Here is a 15962-nt window from a genome sequence, read left to right as displayed (position 1 = left end):
GGAACTGACAGTGACCGGAAATATCAGTGTTTTAATACATTGACAAATAACGCAATTTTACGGGAATACGGTACAGTGTCAGATTTGACAGGATGTCGGAAAAGTCAGGTGTCGGATTAGACAGGTTTCACTGTACTTGTGATATAGATTCCGGATTTCGGTTGTAAAATGCCAAGTTGTGATTTGACGCATTCCATTTAAAATGTGAATGATGTTTCTATACCAACGACATTCTCAACAACATGATAATGTCCATTTATAACATTTACCGAGTATATAATTATAACGGGGCTGCGATAACTCATTCGCTTAGGAGGTTGACCTATGCAACCTATTCGCGTGTTTCGACACTCCCTACCCATGGTTGTTTGTTTCTGGGAAGATGAGAAATTATTTGGTCAGTGACTATGTACGTATTTTTGCTGCACTTTGCTATGAAAACTATCAGCCTTCAAATGGTTGGAATCTAGAGGATGACCGGATCTCTGCTGCCAAAATAAAAGCTCCAACATCGCGATAACAGTGGTAATCGGGAGTTTTTCATGGAGTAAAATAAATGCAGATAGATGAAGTTGAAACCAGCTTTCAATCATTTTCAGGGAGATTTGCACAGAATCTCACTAGGTTTTTGCCAGTTAAAATTAGTACGAAGCTTTATTATGGAGCATTTGAACGATGAAGTTGACTATAAGATCATGATTGATGGTTTTGTGTCAAACATTGCCAGAGTTCAAATTCAGTGTCCAAATACTTCTGTCAAATTTGTGTTTGATTAGGTATGATTAAGAAGTAGTCAAATCTTAGTTCTGTCAGTGCCGCACTTTGTCCACAGTAATAAGTGCATATTTCCATTTGTCTTCTATATAGGGGCACCTAGCTTTTGGAGGACATACAGAAAAGGTATAAGGAGTAAGGAATTTCGGTACTTTATTCGGAAGATTGAAGATTCTTCTCGCACACTGGTCCTTTTAGATATTTCAGACACGGACAGTGATCCAGACCAATAAACCTGTGTAGATAATAATCACACGATAATTGGAAATATAATCTTCCAGACAAGTAAATATGCTTAATAGCTTAATAGATACCTTTTATTTAACTCGATAGTTTACAGAAAATACTTGTTGACAGACCAACATGTATTCCATTCGATTTTTATAACTTAAAGAGCATCATCATGGTCAATCAAAGTTCTATCAAATTGTAGACATTTTTATAGTAAATGCAAACAGTGATAATCAATACTGATGTACCTGATAACGAATACTTGTCTAATCTGAGTGTTTATTAACATCACAGTTTTAATTGAAATAATTGTAAATTCCATTTACATCTAGTATGGTTACAAAACTGACCATCACAAAAAACCCGTTATGTTTAATAAGATTATAGAATGCGTGATCATTTGCATGTTATAAGTTTTGTAACTAAATGTCTTACAGAAGACAAACAAAGAGTTAGTTTTCACTCAATTGTTTTGTCTAAGGAGTAGGATTTGTCTTGGCAGTACAACACAAACAACCGTTGTTATGGAAAATAAGATGTTTCTATAAAGTTAAAAGAAAAAGCTGTTGATTAAAGATATATTATTGTTACACATTGTAGTGCGTTCTATTTCTATTTGATATCGATTACATTCTGATGAACAATTTTACAACTGCTTCACCCTTAAACATGGCTTACCATACAGATTTGGAAAATCCAAAGTTGAGCCAAATTTGACCCTTCTTTTTCTGTATATTGTGACCTCATGATTTGACTGATTGAGAAAGGGCATGAATGAAAATATTTTTGAAGTAGGTCAAAAATCCAATACGGCCGCAATGACGCCAAATGTCGAAAACGTAAAACCGGCATAACTCAAAAACCATTGAATGTATCTTATTTGATTTTTTTTTATTTTACAAATGCTCAGAAAAAAAATATTGATCGATTTGGGATGTCAATCCTATCCAATGGATGTGAATTCTTTATAACTTAAAGTGCACATTTTGCTATATCTCAGAATTAACTCCGGTCCCCAAACTTTATCATTTATCTGAAATGTACACCTTTAGCTCAGCGGCGATCCCACATCTGTGAAGGCAGATGTTTAACCTGTATGGAGGTATCCAAACACGCATCCGGATGTTACATGTATCTCAATAAAGCCGTTAATCTAGTGACTATAAATAGTATATTTTTTCTTCTCATCACTTTCGTTACAGTATTGAATATACGATTGAAATCGACTTGTACCGAGAAACGACATAAGTGTATTTAAAAAATAACATGAAAATTAAGTACATTGTATGTAGTATTTGTCACATCAGCTGTCTCGTATAGTAGCATTAATTAACGGTATGAGGAAGAGGTAATTTTGTTATGTTCATGCTTTATGCAATCTAAAGATATTACGTTATGCATATAACTTCAGCATATTACGGAAGGAGTATAGTCTGTTCAATTCCCGCATAAGTAAGGCAATTAATTCGGTGATATTTTTTCTTAAATTTGGTCCATATACATTTCCTTATCATACTTCCTGATGACATTCTTGTAACGTGGAAAATCTAAAGGAACATAACATACACCAATCTGCAAGTTCTTGTTACCCCTTACTGACCTACTGACACCCTTTTAATGCCATACGTTGACACTGGTATAAAGCCTTATTGTTGTGACAGCACGTGGCACAGTTATGTTTAGTGTTTGTACAGGTACACAATTTAACATCTATGTAGACTAAGATAGTAGATTGAGATTATTTGATTACTTAACGAAGGTAATAAATCAAATGCGTATATTACATGTGTACGGAGAAAAAAGGCTATTTTTCATATTCGTGTAGCTTAAATTATGTAGATACTTCATCTAACCCAACTTATCATTAATCAACAACAGTAACAATCAACGTCGGATATATTTTGAAAAAATGAAAAATGAAAATGACAAATCATGAAGCCAGTTCATCAATAAACACAAATTCAGAAGCCTGAAAGGGTTGTTTGTAACACGACCTTCAAATCATTGTTAATTCTGAAAATCAACAAACAATGCAACACAAATGACCTTATCAGAGATTGAACCAAATTTCCAACCCGAATGTCTTGAGTGTGGAGCTGATAGGTTAGTCATTTCAAGAAGAATCTTGTCATCAACAGCTGTAGATGGTGGCCATATTTGATATGAATAAGTGTCATTTTCAATGTGAACATAAAAATGAATTTAAATTATAATTGTTTTGTGTTTGCACGATGTCTGCACGATGTGCGATGTTCGTAAGATGTCTGCCAAGATCTACGATAGGAAAATTGGACGAAATAAGCCATCACACATCTATTGCACAAATGTGTTTCGTTTAAGGACACACATTATATATACATTATACATGTAAACATTACATGGACGTCTCTTTATGTCATAGCAATAAATCATCTGAAATCTTTTACCGTCAGCAAGGAAACTTTATTTTCATTTCTTCTATATAACTCACATTATTCATTCATATTGTAAACAAAAAATATCTGGTCAAGGAAATGTTAAGTGTTGTGTCTGTTAGCCAGGCGACCCAGCTTGTAAAGATCCGGACCTGTCACGTATGTACCCGTATACAGGTAAACGTTTGTTAACCGAGGCAACACTACTCACCACAGTCTGAGGTGTGAAACTATATACGATCAAACTAATAAATGCAGGTCAAGTGTTATTTAGAAAAATGTCGAATTAAAAAACCTGATTGATTGTATAGTGTGCGTGTGCGCGGATGATCTCCGGACTATGTGCGTAGGATGTTTTGATGCGTTGTGCGTTACCACAACTGTATGTATATTCATTTCTAAGTACATTTTAATTTAAAAAAAAAACAAACAAACAAAATGGCCACCATGAAGTCATATCCGTTTTTTGTCTAAATTGCTATAAACTTCATAACGACACGTCATATTGAATTCAGCTGTAAAAATGTTCTGTCTAAGGGGTTAAATTTGATATATTTCGTTACAGTATGGAATATATAATTGAAATCGAGAGAAAATGTAATAAATGCAATATCTTATTGTAAGTCTAATGTTTCCTGTATCTTTCACTGGTGCTGCGCACTCGGAAAAGAAATATTAGATATATTTGTGAAAACTATTTGTTATTACTGAAGACCCTTTGAAATATCGTCCATGTCGTAGGAATATAAAAATAGTGGTCCGAAGTAACTCTGCAATGACGGCTCGAATAGTGTAGTAAATAAAATGATTACAAACTGACTTTTCACATAAAGAAATAAATCATCACCATTAAGGCGTATTCTGTTTATTTTCCCTCGACATTGATTCGAAGCATTTCTGATTCCTCAAAACTGAAAATAATCACTTGCAAACTGACGTTGCAGACCATGACTGTTCTTGATCTCTCTTATTCCTTCTTTGATGACTGCTACAGTTGTAAATCTTGTGACGTAAAAGTCGAAAACGTCACATGGAGCGGGAGTCACGATTATACTTATTAATATCAAATTCAATATATTAGTATTGTGCTGGTCGATTTTTATGCAGTTATATATCCTTATGACTTCGCATCATATCATATTACAGTTGTTGGATCGCACATCGAAGTGTTTCGTTTACGGACACACATTAATATTTACATTATACATATACAAATTAAATGGACGTCCCTTTACGTCACAGCAATAAATCATCTGAAATCTTTTACCGTCAGTAAGGAAACTTTATTTTCATTTCTTCTATATAATTTTTTTTTTCGTTCATATTGTAAACAAAAACTATCTGCTCAAGGAAATGTTCAGTGTTGTATCTTGCTAGCCATGCGACCAAGTTAGTACAGATCAGGACCTGTCACGTACGTACCCGTATACAGGTAAACGTTTGCTACCCGAGGCACCACTACTCACCACAGTCTGAGGTGTGAAACTATATACGATCAGACTAATTAATGCAGGTCAAGTGTTATTTTTAAAGAACGTCGAATTAAAAACCTGATTGATTGTATCGTGTGTGTGCGCCCATGATCTGCGGACTATGTGCGTAGGACGTTTTTGGTGCGTTGTGCGTCACCACAACTGTATGTATATTCATTTCTAAGTACATTTTCATTAAAAAATCAAACAAAATGGCCACCATGAAATCATATCCGTTTTTTTTTTTTTTTGAATTGCTTTAAACTTCATATCGACACGTCATGTTGAATTCAGCTGTAAAAATGTTTTGTTAAATAATTAAGAACAGAAAAACATATTTATTATTCAACTAGAACTTCCGATACATGGCATAGCCGTAGTTGAAAAATGCTTGATTGGATAATAATCTACATGGTCTAGAGTCTTCATATTTGATATAGAAGAAGCTCAGTTATTGGCTATCAAGTTTATCAAAATAAATGTGATATTTAATCCGATGCATATTGAGATCAATGGACATCGATAATAATAAGGAAAATAATAGTACTATATCAACTTTGGTTAACATTCAGAAATGCAATTTTGGATAAAACAAAACTTCTAACGACCTACAGGTAAAACGCCCATGTATTTGTGTATGAAATTTGATAACATGAATGTCAAAATTATGAAATGGATTCTCATCTATAACAAAGAGACACAATGTGACGGTATTTGTTCAGTTGCATACTGCGACCAATTGTTATCAACAATAGTAAGAAAAACCTTGTGCTTGGTCAACTTCCAGTCTTCTATTTGGGTCAATATTCAAAGGTGTTTGTTTAGGATGTAAATTCTTGAAGAACTTCTCAAGATCCACATTGTTTAAAATGTTGATATTTTACATGTAAGATTTCCAGGTCATTAGCTATCAGGTTGGCTAATATGAATGACTTTGCTCTACTTTCAAGGTCACGCGGATCAATTTTGTGAAATTTCAATCATTTATTTTCAATAAGAAAAGAGATACAAGATAATGGTATTTTGTCAGTTGTAAATTGCAATCAAACACTAATGAAGGTTAGGAAGAAATGTCAAAAGTCAACTTCTGCTTTTCGGAAAGGGTCACGTTAAGAATAGTTCAAATTGTTGGCTGATGATTTCTAGTTGACATTGAATTATGATGATGTTGGCACTTTCTTTTTGTTAAGAATATATCAAGTGCATTTGTTTTGTTTTTTAATCCGCTTTCTTACTTTTATAGGAAACTGTTGAATACATCATTCATTCATTTGCTGTTCTAATTAATACCCCCAATTACTGTATCGTGCATCACCGTGTCCCAATATACTGTTATTTATAAATACGTGGTTCGGCTTAACTTGGAATGATAATGCCATTGATAACTACACTAGTGACAACGGTGGGAAAATTGAAGTTTTGTAGAAAGTATTTAGCATAGAACGAGGGAATGATTCTTGCAGAAATGTTGATCAAAGACACTCTAATTCAATGTTGATTTGTGTCACGGTTTTACGTTTAGACTTTAAAACTAGTGGAATTGCCATAATGAAGGAAATTCATCTTGACAATTAAAATAGCATATGTATGCTGTTGAATGTATTATTACACAACAACACAGTTTTTCTAAGAATCAGTAGAACATCATTGAATGAAAGTTTGACTTGTTTTGCATTAACGTCTAAACTATAGACAATTTTGACGTCATAAAAACGTGTTCATTAATGTTTAGCCTCTTGAACTACTTCCAAAAGTGAAGAAAATAAAGTTTTTCCCCCCAAATGTTTTAAGGAAAACATGACAACAATTCGGTCCTTTAGATAGGTTTTAATTGTATAAAATTCCTGTCTAGGAAAGCGAATCATTATCTGGTTAAAACAGATGAACGCAACTGCGAAAATCTTGTTTGGCAAACAAAAATAACCCTTTGATCTTGTTTTATAAATTTGAAAACTAACAAATCAGGCGAGACAACAATTCAGAATAAACGATCACGAAAATTAACAATACTGATAATATATAACATTATGAAATCATCACATCGTATTATCGAATATTATAGTTCGTTTATCAGTTGTCTGGACCTATTTTGTTATCAATAGTCTGTTTTGCAGACTTGGGTACAAACACAAGTCTTCACGGCTACCACACACTCGCGTAGTAATCAACGTACACTTTGACGCTTCCTCCAAATTGCTGATACCGTGTACAAGAACGGGTTGATGGCGGCATTGACTGGCAGCACAAATACCATTACCCAGGCATAGACATCATTCGGAATCTCGTATCCACTCTTCGACATCACACCTGAAAAAATAGTATTGTTTGACACTTGTTCTGAGTAGAGATAAGAAATTCATCATCCATTAGGACAACCGATAGTATACATCGAATAAAAGTTTATTATCATTTATGATACTAATTATATGTGGTAATTCCTTATCTAAGCATTAAATCTTTTGTTTTCGTACTTGCGGAACCATCGTCTTTCACAACTTTCGCGAGGTCACTCAAACTCTTGTATGATCATATGTTTATGTGTGGTTACTTATACAGATGAATTTTTGTGGGAATGTGTGTATTTATTAATATATCTAAATTGTTTTGAAAGTGACCTTATGGTCGTCGTCAAGGATACTTCGTTTATTGCTGGAAAGGCACTCATTTGAGAACGTTATAATTCAAAGCTTTGTTCTACATTTCGTAATGCGATAGGATAAGTTATTTACCCATGACACCAATAGGAAACCAGCAACAAAAGTCTGTCGCCACCACCAGGAAGAGGGTTCTAGCTACCGTCAGGTCTCGTTGTCGAGTCTGTGATGAAGCTACCCGACCCCCACCACTTGTTACAAGGCTTTTAAACATGCGGAGTTGGCCTATGGCGATGATAACGAAAATGAAACTGTTCAGGCAAACAAACACTGCAAAAGAATAACCCGAACCAGGTTGTTCGTCATGTGTCAGTGGTAAGGCAAGACACACTCCTGATTGAGAATAATATTTCCCCTTGAAGTAGAATTGCATAGTAACGACAGGGATGACAGCAACTGTGATAGCAACCAACCACAGGAACAATGAGATGAGGCATGCTTGATTTCCGGATATATTTCGCCGAGAAAGACGAGACATGGGAAATACTATGACAATTACTCTGTCTATTGTCACCATAAGAATCAGAAACGTAGACATTTCACTAGATATATTCGACAGAATTCCAGCTATTGTACATACAATACTGCTTCTCCAATCCTGATCATTCCACGCATATACATCTCGATAATGTATATCAAATGAGCCTATAATCATGAGATAGATACTCATGAGTAAATCAGACATACTCAAATTCAAAACAAAAATCGAATAACTTGTTGTAATATTATCTCTATCGATAAGAAGTCGGTAAAACATGACAGTAAAATTCCCAATTAAAGAGCAAAAGCCAATAATCCAGAGAAAAAATCTAAGTAAATCTGAACCTATCAAATTTTTACACGAGGATATCACATCTCCTGATTTGCAGGCTGATTTTTCCAACATGCAATTTTCAAATCTAATCCAATTGTTTACACATTTATCATCTGTAACCGACTTAGGTTTAACACAACACATAAAAGGAGTGTCTGTCAGCAAAAAAGTCAGATTTTCTAAACCTTCAAACATGTGTTGCTTAACTTCGAGTTTGTTACCAATGATATTCAAAGCAGATAAATTACTAGAATTAGTGAATGTACCCGCAGGCAAAGATGCGAAATTATTGTATGATATATCAAGCCATTTAAAAGAAGCAGGTAACATAGGTAGAACAGATATTTGATTGTTAGATAAGTCCAAATGTATAAGAATAGGGGGACCGCTAAACACAGAGTCTGGTAGAGCTGATATCTGATTGTTAGATAAGTCCAAACGTATAAGATTAGCGAGCCCGCTAAACACAGAGTCTGGTAGAACTGATATTTGATTGTTAGGTAAGTTCAAACTTATAAGATTAGGGAGACCGCTAAAGACAGAGTCCGGTAGAACTGATATATGGTTGCTAGATAAGTCCAAAAGTATAAGATTAGGGAGACCGCTAAACACAGAGACCGGTAGAACTGATATTTGATTGTTAGATAAGTCCAAATACACAAGATCAGTGAGACCATGAAATGTATCTATTGACAACTGATTTATCTTATTATATGATAAATCTAGATGTACAATACTTGACATTTCGCCGAAAACGCCTTTAGGAAGTAACACAATGCTGTTATTAGATAGATCTAATGACCTGAGGCTCTGTAAACCTTTGCTGAATGTTTTGTACACATTGTATTTATCTTCAATGACTAAATAACTAATCTTCGATAGTTGTTGTAATCCCGGAGACAGTAAATTGTTCCACGTGGTATTGGAAGGGAAGCGTGCAGTCGCCAAGAAAGGGTCGCTGAATTTGACTGTGAGACCGATACACATACAAATTGGTTGGCACGGATGGACACATGCAGACTCGTCATCGGAATCTAGACACTGGCTTTTATTGTCACATACTTCTTGTAGAGGAATGGTGTGTCCGTTAGGGCAGTGATATGTTCCTGCACAATTGTATAGTCCTGAAACCAGGACGATTTAATGTACTTGCATACAAAATCAATAATCGACGACGATACCGATGATCTGTTTGAAATATACAACAAAGTATCAACCCTTTACACTACAGACATATACTTAATATCAAAAGTTTGATATTGAACATAGTAAGCAGTACGTCTTCATCAGCAATACTATGCGTCAATTACCGTATTTAGTGAAAAGGCAACTGATAATGTACACATGACGTCATGTTTGTCTATTTTTGGATGTCTGATTATTTTCATGTTAATGAAATTGAAATAAATCGAAATATTTTAAAGTATGATTTATGTTTTCATCACAGTGAAATAATCATCTCTCACACCTACCACAGTTGTTGTTTTCTGTTTCCTGTCTCTGGCATCGAATGTCACATCTGTAGCTGACGTGCTGACAGAACGTACCAGGACACTTGACCTTCTCAGTAACGCAATGTCCTTTTCTTCCTAATGTAAAGATGTGAAATGAAGTTATTGTACTCGATGATTTAACAGGAATAAAACTGATTTCACGTAAATTAACGTGTCGAATGAAAGAATTAAAACGAAGAATCATCAATCTAATAAGAATCGATAATCGACCAAAAATCTGCGATGATCAATTCCTTTCACAAATAGTACGTTCATATATAGACATGTTTGTTGATAACTTCTGAGATCTATTCCCATGCTCAGGATTCTTGGTGCGAGTAGCATTCAAACGCCGAATAAATAACGTGATTCATCTTCCTCTTCTCGAAGTAAATTTTAGGACGTGTCTTCTTGGGGTTCAGACGTAATTTACAATTTTCATTTTGGCGAGGTACACGCACGATCAATTCGTGGACGGAGGGATATAGTTTTACTATCGCATTCAATTGACCAATCAAGCGTTTTATTCCATATCGAATCAATAGGTAGTAAAGCTTGCTAATGTTTTCTTTTTTTCATATTCAATAATAACAATGTCGTTTTGTAATGTTCTTGTTTTAAAAGGAGAAAACAAGTTTCTTTTTCTTTTTTATATACATTTTTTTATTTATGTTTACAAACGTTTCTGATGCTAATTTAACAAAATATATGAACGCTAACAATGTTTAAAGTAAAGTCACTTATTGCTCTTATATAAACACGATTAAAGGACAAAGAACATGATTTCCCAACCAATATGACGTAATGATAATTGTAAATCACGAGACTCCACTCCTCCCCCACACATACGTGACTGAACTATTAGATACGCCAACCAATAACTGATTCTTCTTAATATACATTTTGAGTGGACGATAACGAGGCTGCTTGACTTGCTACGTTACTTGGGCTCTCCTGTCGATATTCGGCCACTAACATGCTAGTACATAAAGTCATGGATCAGAAACAAATACCAGTTCTATTAAAATTTCTTCAAATATTCAATAGATTTTTCATTCATTACTAAATCATTAAGATTGATTTTTTGATATTTGTAAATAAAATTTTTAAAAAGCTTAAGGATAAAACTACAGGTGTAAAATATCGGTTTACACAGATCATGTTAACGAAAGAATTTTTTTTCAAATCATCTTATCCCAGCAAACAATAATGCACAGAATAGTTTATAGTAAATGTTGTCAACAGTTCAGAGTGTATTGATCGGTTGGTGTATTTGACTTAGCAGATGTGCCGTAAATGCGATGACATCAAATTGCGGAACGTGCAGATAAAGAGTTTTCTACTGCAAAAAGTCAACACCAATGGTCATATATAATATTTTACCGTATTATTATGAGAAAAGGAAAACTATTTTCAGTTCTCCCATTTCTGTGAATGTTTTAAAATTCCAGGAAACTTAGACAGAATATGAAAACAAATTACAACGAGACTGATGGAAAAGTAAAAGAAGATTGAGACCAAGTGTTACGGAAGAGTAAATGTCTTGTGCTTCATCGACGACTCCCGTCATGTAAACCTATGTCAATTCAAGTAAGTAATGTCACCTTCTCAAACGAGAGGGATGTATGCAACCACGAAACCAACAAGAAAACTTATCAGCTCCACAACAACAAAAGAGATAAAATATTTCTCGATTGGATCACTATGTTGACCATAAACCTTCCCCATAAATTTCATCAATCTGCATCTTTTGGAACCCTGTGTTACGAGTTTTTCCGTCCGTTGAAGAGGTTTGAACAAAACGAAAAATATTGTGATAATTGGAACATGCCTTTGAATATTGAATCAACTGTGACATGTAAATATCATAGGTTAGGGATGTAGGAATATTGTTATACAGAAATAGAAAGTTCACAATAGGGAAATTGAAATCATCATATTAAGCATACAGCTAGGTGAAGTCTTACATTGATTGAGCATACCAATGATACATAAATACCTATCTCCACTTGAAAGATTCGTATTGACAACTTCTGAGGAATCTATTGTCACATGTCAATGCCTCTCCACGATGTCCGTCGTTTTATCGGTCTACTTTTGTAAACAACTACCTTTACCATTCAGAGAAAGACGTTAAGAATTTCAGGTATTACACTAATAATCAATATACAATTTAGACAGATTACCCATGCAGTGTAGCCTACATCCTGACCCACATCTATTAAACACTAGAATGGAAAGTAGGCGGAGCCTCTATGTCATCAGTGGTTGAAGGGAGCGATTTGATTGACTAAACACGTGTGAGGGACCGTTTCGAACAGAAATATAAAGATAAATAAAGCAAGAATACGCATGACATTGCATAATTAACAGCCCGGTGACAAAATCAAGACATTAGCTATATTCACCCGATAACATTCTGTTAGAACGAAAAAGACGATAAGTTGATAAAAATATCAACGCTCAACAATTATCTTTATGCCACTTTCCTGTGTACATGTAGTATGTTTAATACGTCACATGTGACAATACAGTTGACGTCATCAATCCATGGATAAAGTTAACGTTTCTCTGTTCCTTATATTCCTGTCACGAGTATAACTGTGCGAGTCTTTAATTTTAAAAAAGTCAGGCGGCTCCCCTTGTTTATCATTCCAAGTACCTACTCATATATTGCCAAGAAATAGTTGAAACCTTGTTATTGTTAAGTATTAGACTGAAGCATCTTTATCCCTTTTTAAAAAAAAACATTTGGTGACTTTGCGGTTTTAAGATCCTAATATCAAAGTAAATGTCTGGGCTATGCTCTGTTATTCCAACATATTCATATTTAAAAAAGGATTTTGTTGTAAAAAATATAGGCATGACAATTACATGAAAAGAGTTTTTATACAGAAGCTTGATTCGTTAAAGTATGTTCACTATTTAACATATTCGGACACCTGTATCTAAAAAAACAAAATATAAATAAATGTAAAAGTGGAATATTTTTCATTCTTTTAAAGTTACATTTAATTTTTCTTCATAAAGCTATCAACAACATGCGAAAATTCACTCAAAAATTTCGATCCCCTGGGCACGTATTAATGTATTCATGCAACATTTTATGATCAGCATCAAAAAATTATGTGATATTTTGATTAAAATATTGTTGAAGAATTTGAAGAAACTTTAGAAAGACATTGCGTTATTTAATTTTTTATATTTATTCTTTTCTTCTTATAGTGGTATTTTACGATTTATATCAATTGATAGAAAGTGTAGTTGAGCCTAGGTTTCATGAGTGATCATTAGAATATTTTCATGTATCCTGGCCCTAACTTTGATATAATTTGCAGTTGATGCAACCATAGATTTTTTTTCATCTCGCATTGGCTTATTAAACCGTACAAAATATATATTATATTTCTTCTTTTCTGCTGATCTCTTCAACATCTGTATCCATTGTTCAATACTAAGCAATCCAGCAAGAACACGAGTAGACAAACATATTAGTTTTCATACATCTAAAGCAAGTATCAAATCAACGACATAAACATGAATATACTACAATACTGCACAATATGATGGAGTTATCATGCTGTTTTTGTCAATATCTTCTGCATCTTAAATGATTGATACACATGTCCACCGATTCTAGAATGTAAAGCACGTGGCACAACTGCCAGATAAGATCGCACATTTTGTGCAGTTAAGTAAATATAGTTGGCTAATATAACGGTATCAACATTAAACGGAAAACAGGTGTATTTATTACAAATAACGATCACACAGATATTACAACTGACTGGTTATCAAAACAACACTTAAGGTTTGCCTAGTATTTAGTATATACTTTTGTTTAAAATAATATAGAAGTAATGAAAAGAAAATTTCCTGTGAAGAGGTATGAGATTTATTTAAAGACTTAAAGACATGTCCATTTAATGTTTACATATATAATGTATATATAATGGGTGTCCTTACACTAAGGCTGGTGATATGTGCTAGATCTACAAATGTTCATTTTATTGGTGGCTTAACTAGGAAATATACTAAGTTGTATTCGTATGTATTTAGATAAAAGTTAAACCCTATCCTACACTTATCTACAGGTCATTTCTAAACTTATATCAACCACGATATAATCACACATTTGTGCGATAGAACCTCACAACATGCTCATAAATTTGCGAAAGATTATTTCGTCCAGTTTCCCTGCATCGTGCGCAAATCGCACATCTTGTTACGTTGTGCGATACCACAACTGTATAAGTGCACTTTAGAAATAATACCTTTATAACACCAACATAAAGAAATGTCACTTTAGATTATTTTCTATGATAAATGAACTGATTGTCTAAATCAGCAATTCTAAAGCCATATACAGCTCACTTATAAATTGATGCCGTATATACTTAAATAGTATATATGTAATAGTAAATATGAGATAATAAATCACCTTTCTTTAGGATATCTTTGCTGAACCTATGATAATATTACCTTTTGTACATTCCTGTGCTGGCAGTGGCTCCGTCTGGTCGACAGAACGTTTTCTTCTGATGTTTTCGGTGGCGTCAGTATGTGCCGAAAGTCTTTCATCTAACATTTGATTCTTTCCATGTCTGACATCACGAACAAAATTCTGCCACTCACCTAAGTGTTTCATTGAGTATGCGCCATGGTTTAATTCACAAATGATTGCAATAAAATATGGCACCAAAAGCTTGAAAACGTTCATAGTGAAGTACTCTTAATCATAAATGCAGCCCTGATGGAGATAAATGAGTTAAAACAGTTTATGCTAAAACGCATATGAACATGTAACAAATGAATATATCAGCGCGGTGTACAGGGTACCATTGCAATGGCCACGTACTGTTAGCAACGTCCGGGCGTTTGCTTTTAAACATATCAATGATTAATATCTAAGCATATTCGCCAGAAAGGATGAATATTAATTTTGTTCAGTTGGCATATTAAAGCCATTGGCTTATTTTGATAAAAAATATATAATCTGCCTGCAAAGCTATGAGATGGTTTGAAGCGCGCGGAGTGTCCTATTGTTGGTGGAAACCGGAGTACCCGCGGAAAACCCACGTGGACAAGCAGGTCATCCTATACTTTTTTCATGTCAGCTCTGGGAGAATCGAACATGTTAATAAGGACACATATCAATAGGTGATCTAAGCTTATTTCATAAGGAATGTAAAAAGATTAGTTGAAATAAAAACAAAAACAAAAATAAACAAATAAAGATAATAATAATGATGTGCTGTTATTTACCTTAACAAAGTAACAAAGTACTTGATAAAAAAAACGTCTATTAAGAATGATAAGTAAGAAAAGTGATAGGACAGATGTAAATTCTAAAACCATACGTCAGTCATTATGTAAATGGGTAAACAGGTGTAAGTGCTCTTTTCATTACATTCCAGTTCAGTTGTTGTCAGGACTTATATTTCCATCATACACTTGTAATGACGATACTTGCACAATGCGTGCACAATTGAATAATTGGACGAAATTTGTTATAAAATAGAGTACATGTTTTTCCGCACGGTGTGGCGACCTATCAAACATCTTGTTGAAATAGATTAAGAAATGACCTGCGAACACATGTGGTGTAGGGGTTATCTATTTTCGTGGTATATAAGAGTACAACTATGTATATTTCCTAAGCCATATATCTATAGGTTAGGCACATGTAGATCTATCACGTAAATACTAGTTATATATACTCGTATTTAAGAATAGTTAGTTTACATGTGACCAGTCTTAGTATACTGTCATGCATATCGTATAAGTATTATCTATGTTAGCACAATACGAACGTCTCTTTTTGTTTCGGAAATTAATTATCCAAAATCCCATACGTCAGATAGGAAATTTCATTTTCATTACTCTCATTTTTATACGCCTGTCGAAAGACGGACGTATTATGGTATGGCGCTGTCCGTCCGTCCGTCTTGCGTCCGTCGTAAACTTTTGTTTGTCCGGAGATCTCCTCCAACATTTTTCAGCAGATCTTTATGAAACTTTGTATGCTTAATCACCATGATATGAAATGGTGTTTTCCTGAATGGGGTTTTAATTAGACGATTTGAATAAGAGTTATTCCCCTTTGTTTA

General features: G+C 34.1%; 1 protein-coding gene across 1 annotated transcript; it reads right to left on the bottom strand.

Moving 5' to 3' along the window:
- Window positions 1–7055: 7055 nt before the first annotated feature.
- On the bottom strand, window positions 7056–14572 carry LOC132557555 (G-protein coupled receptor GRL101-like). Its single transcript, XM_060222051.1, has 3 exons — window positions 14335–14572; window positions 7621–9483; window positions 7056–7198 (listed from the first exon to the last, which is right to left on the bottom strand). Exons 1-3 carry the CDS (start codon window positions 14570–14572, stop codon window positions 7056–7058), a joined length of 2244 nt encoding a protein of 747 aa, XP_060078034.1.
- Window positions 14573–15962: the final 1390 nt, after the last annotated feature.

Source organism: Ylistrum balloti, unplaced genomic scaffold (genome assembly GCF_031769215.1).
Source record: "Ylistrum balloti isolate Yb309-2 unplaced genomic scaffold, AGI_CSIRO_Ybal_v1 Utg370694, whole genome shotgun sequence".
Lineage (NCBI taxonomy): Eukaryota > Metazoa > Mollusca > Bivalvia > Pectinida > Pectinidae > Ylistrum > Ylistrum balloti.
Note: the sequence above shows the minus strand (reverse complement) of the source record. Positions and strands in the feature narration are given on the sequence as shown.

What these genes read in the sequence shown, in the direction of transcription:
- LOC132557555 (XM_060222051.1), bottom strand. Translation starts at nt 14,572, where the DNA reads ATGAACGTTTTCAAGCTTTTGGTGCCATATTTTATTGCAATCATTTGT. An exon ending in AGCACAGGAATGTACAAAAG is followed by an intron (nt 9,484 to 14,334) that starts GTAATATTATCA and finishes TCCTGGTTTCAG; the next exon opens with GACTATACAATTGTGCAGGA. An exon ending in GTTTCCTATTGGTGTCATGG is followed by an intron (nt 7,199 to 7,620) that starts GTAAATAACTTA and finishes CTATTTTTTCAG; the next exon opens with GTGTGATGTCGAAGAGTGGA.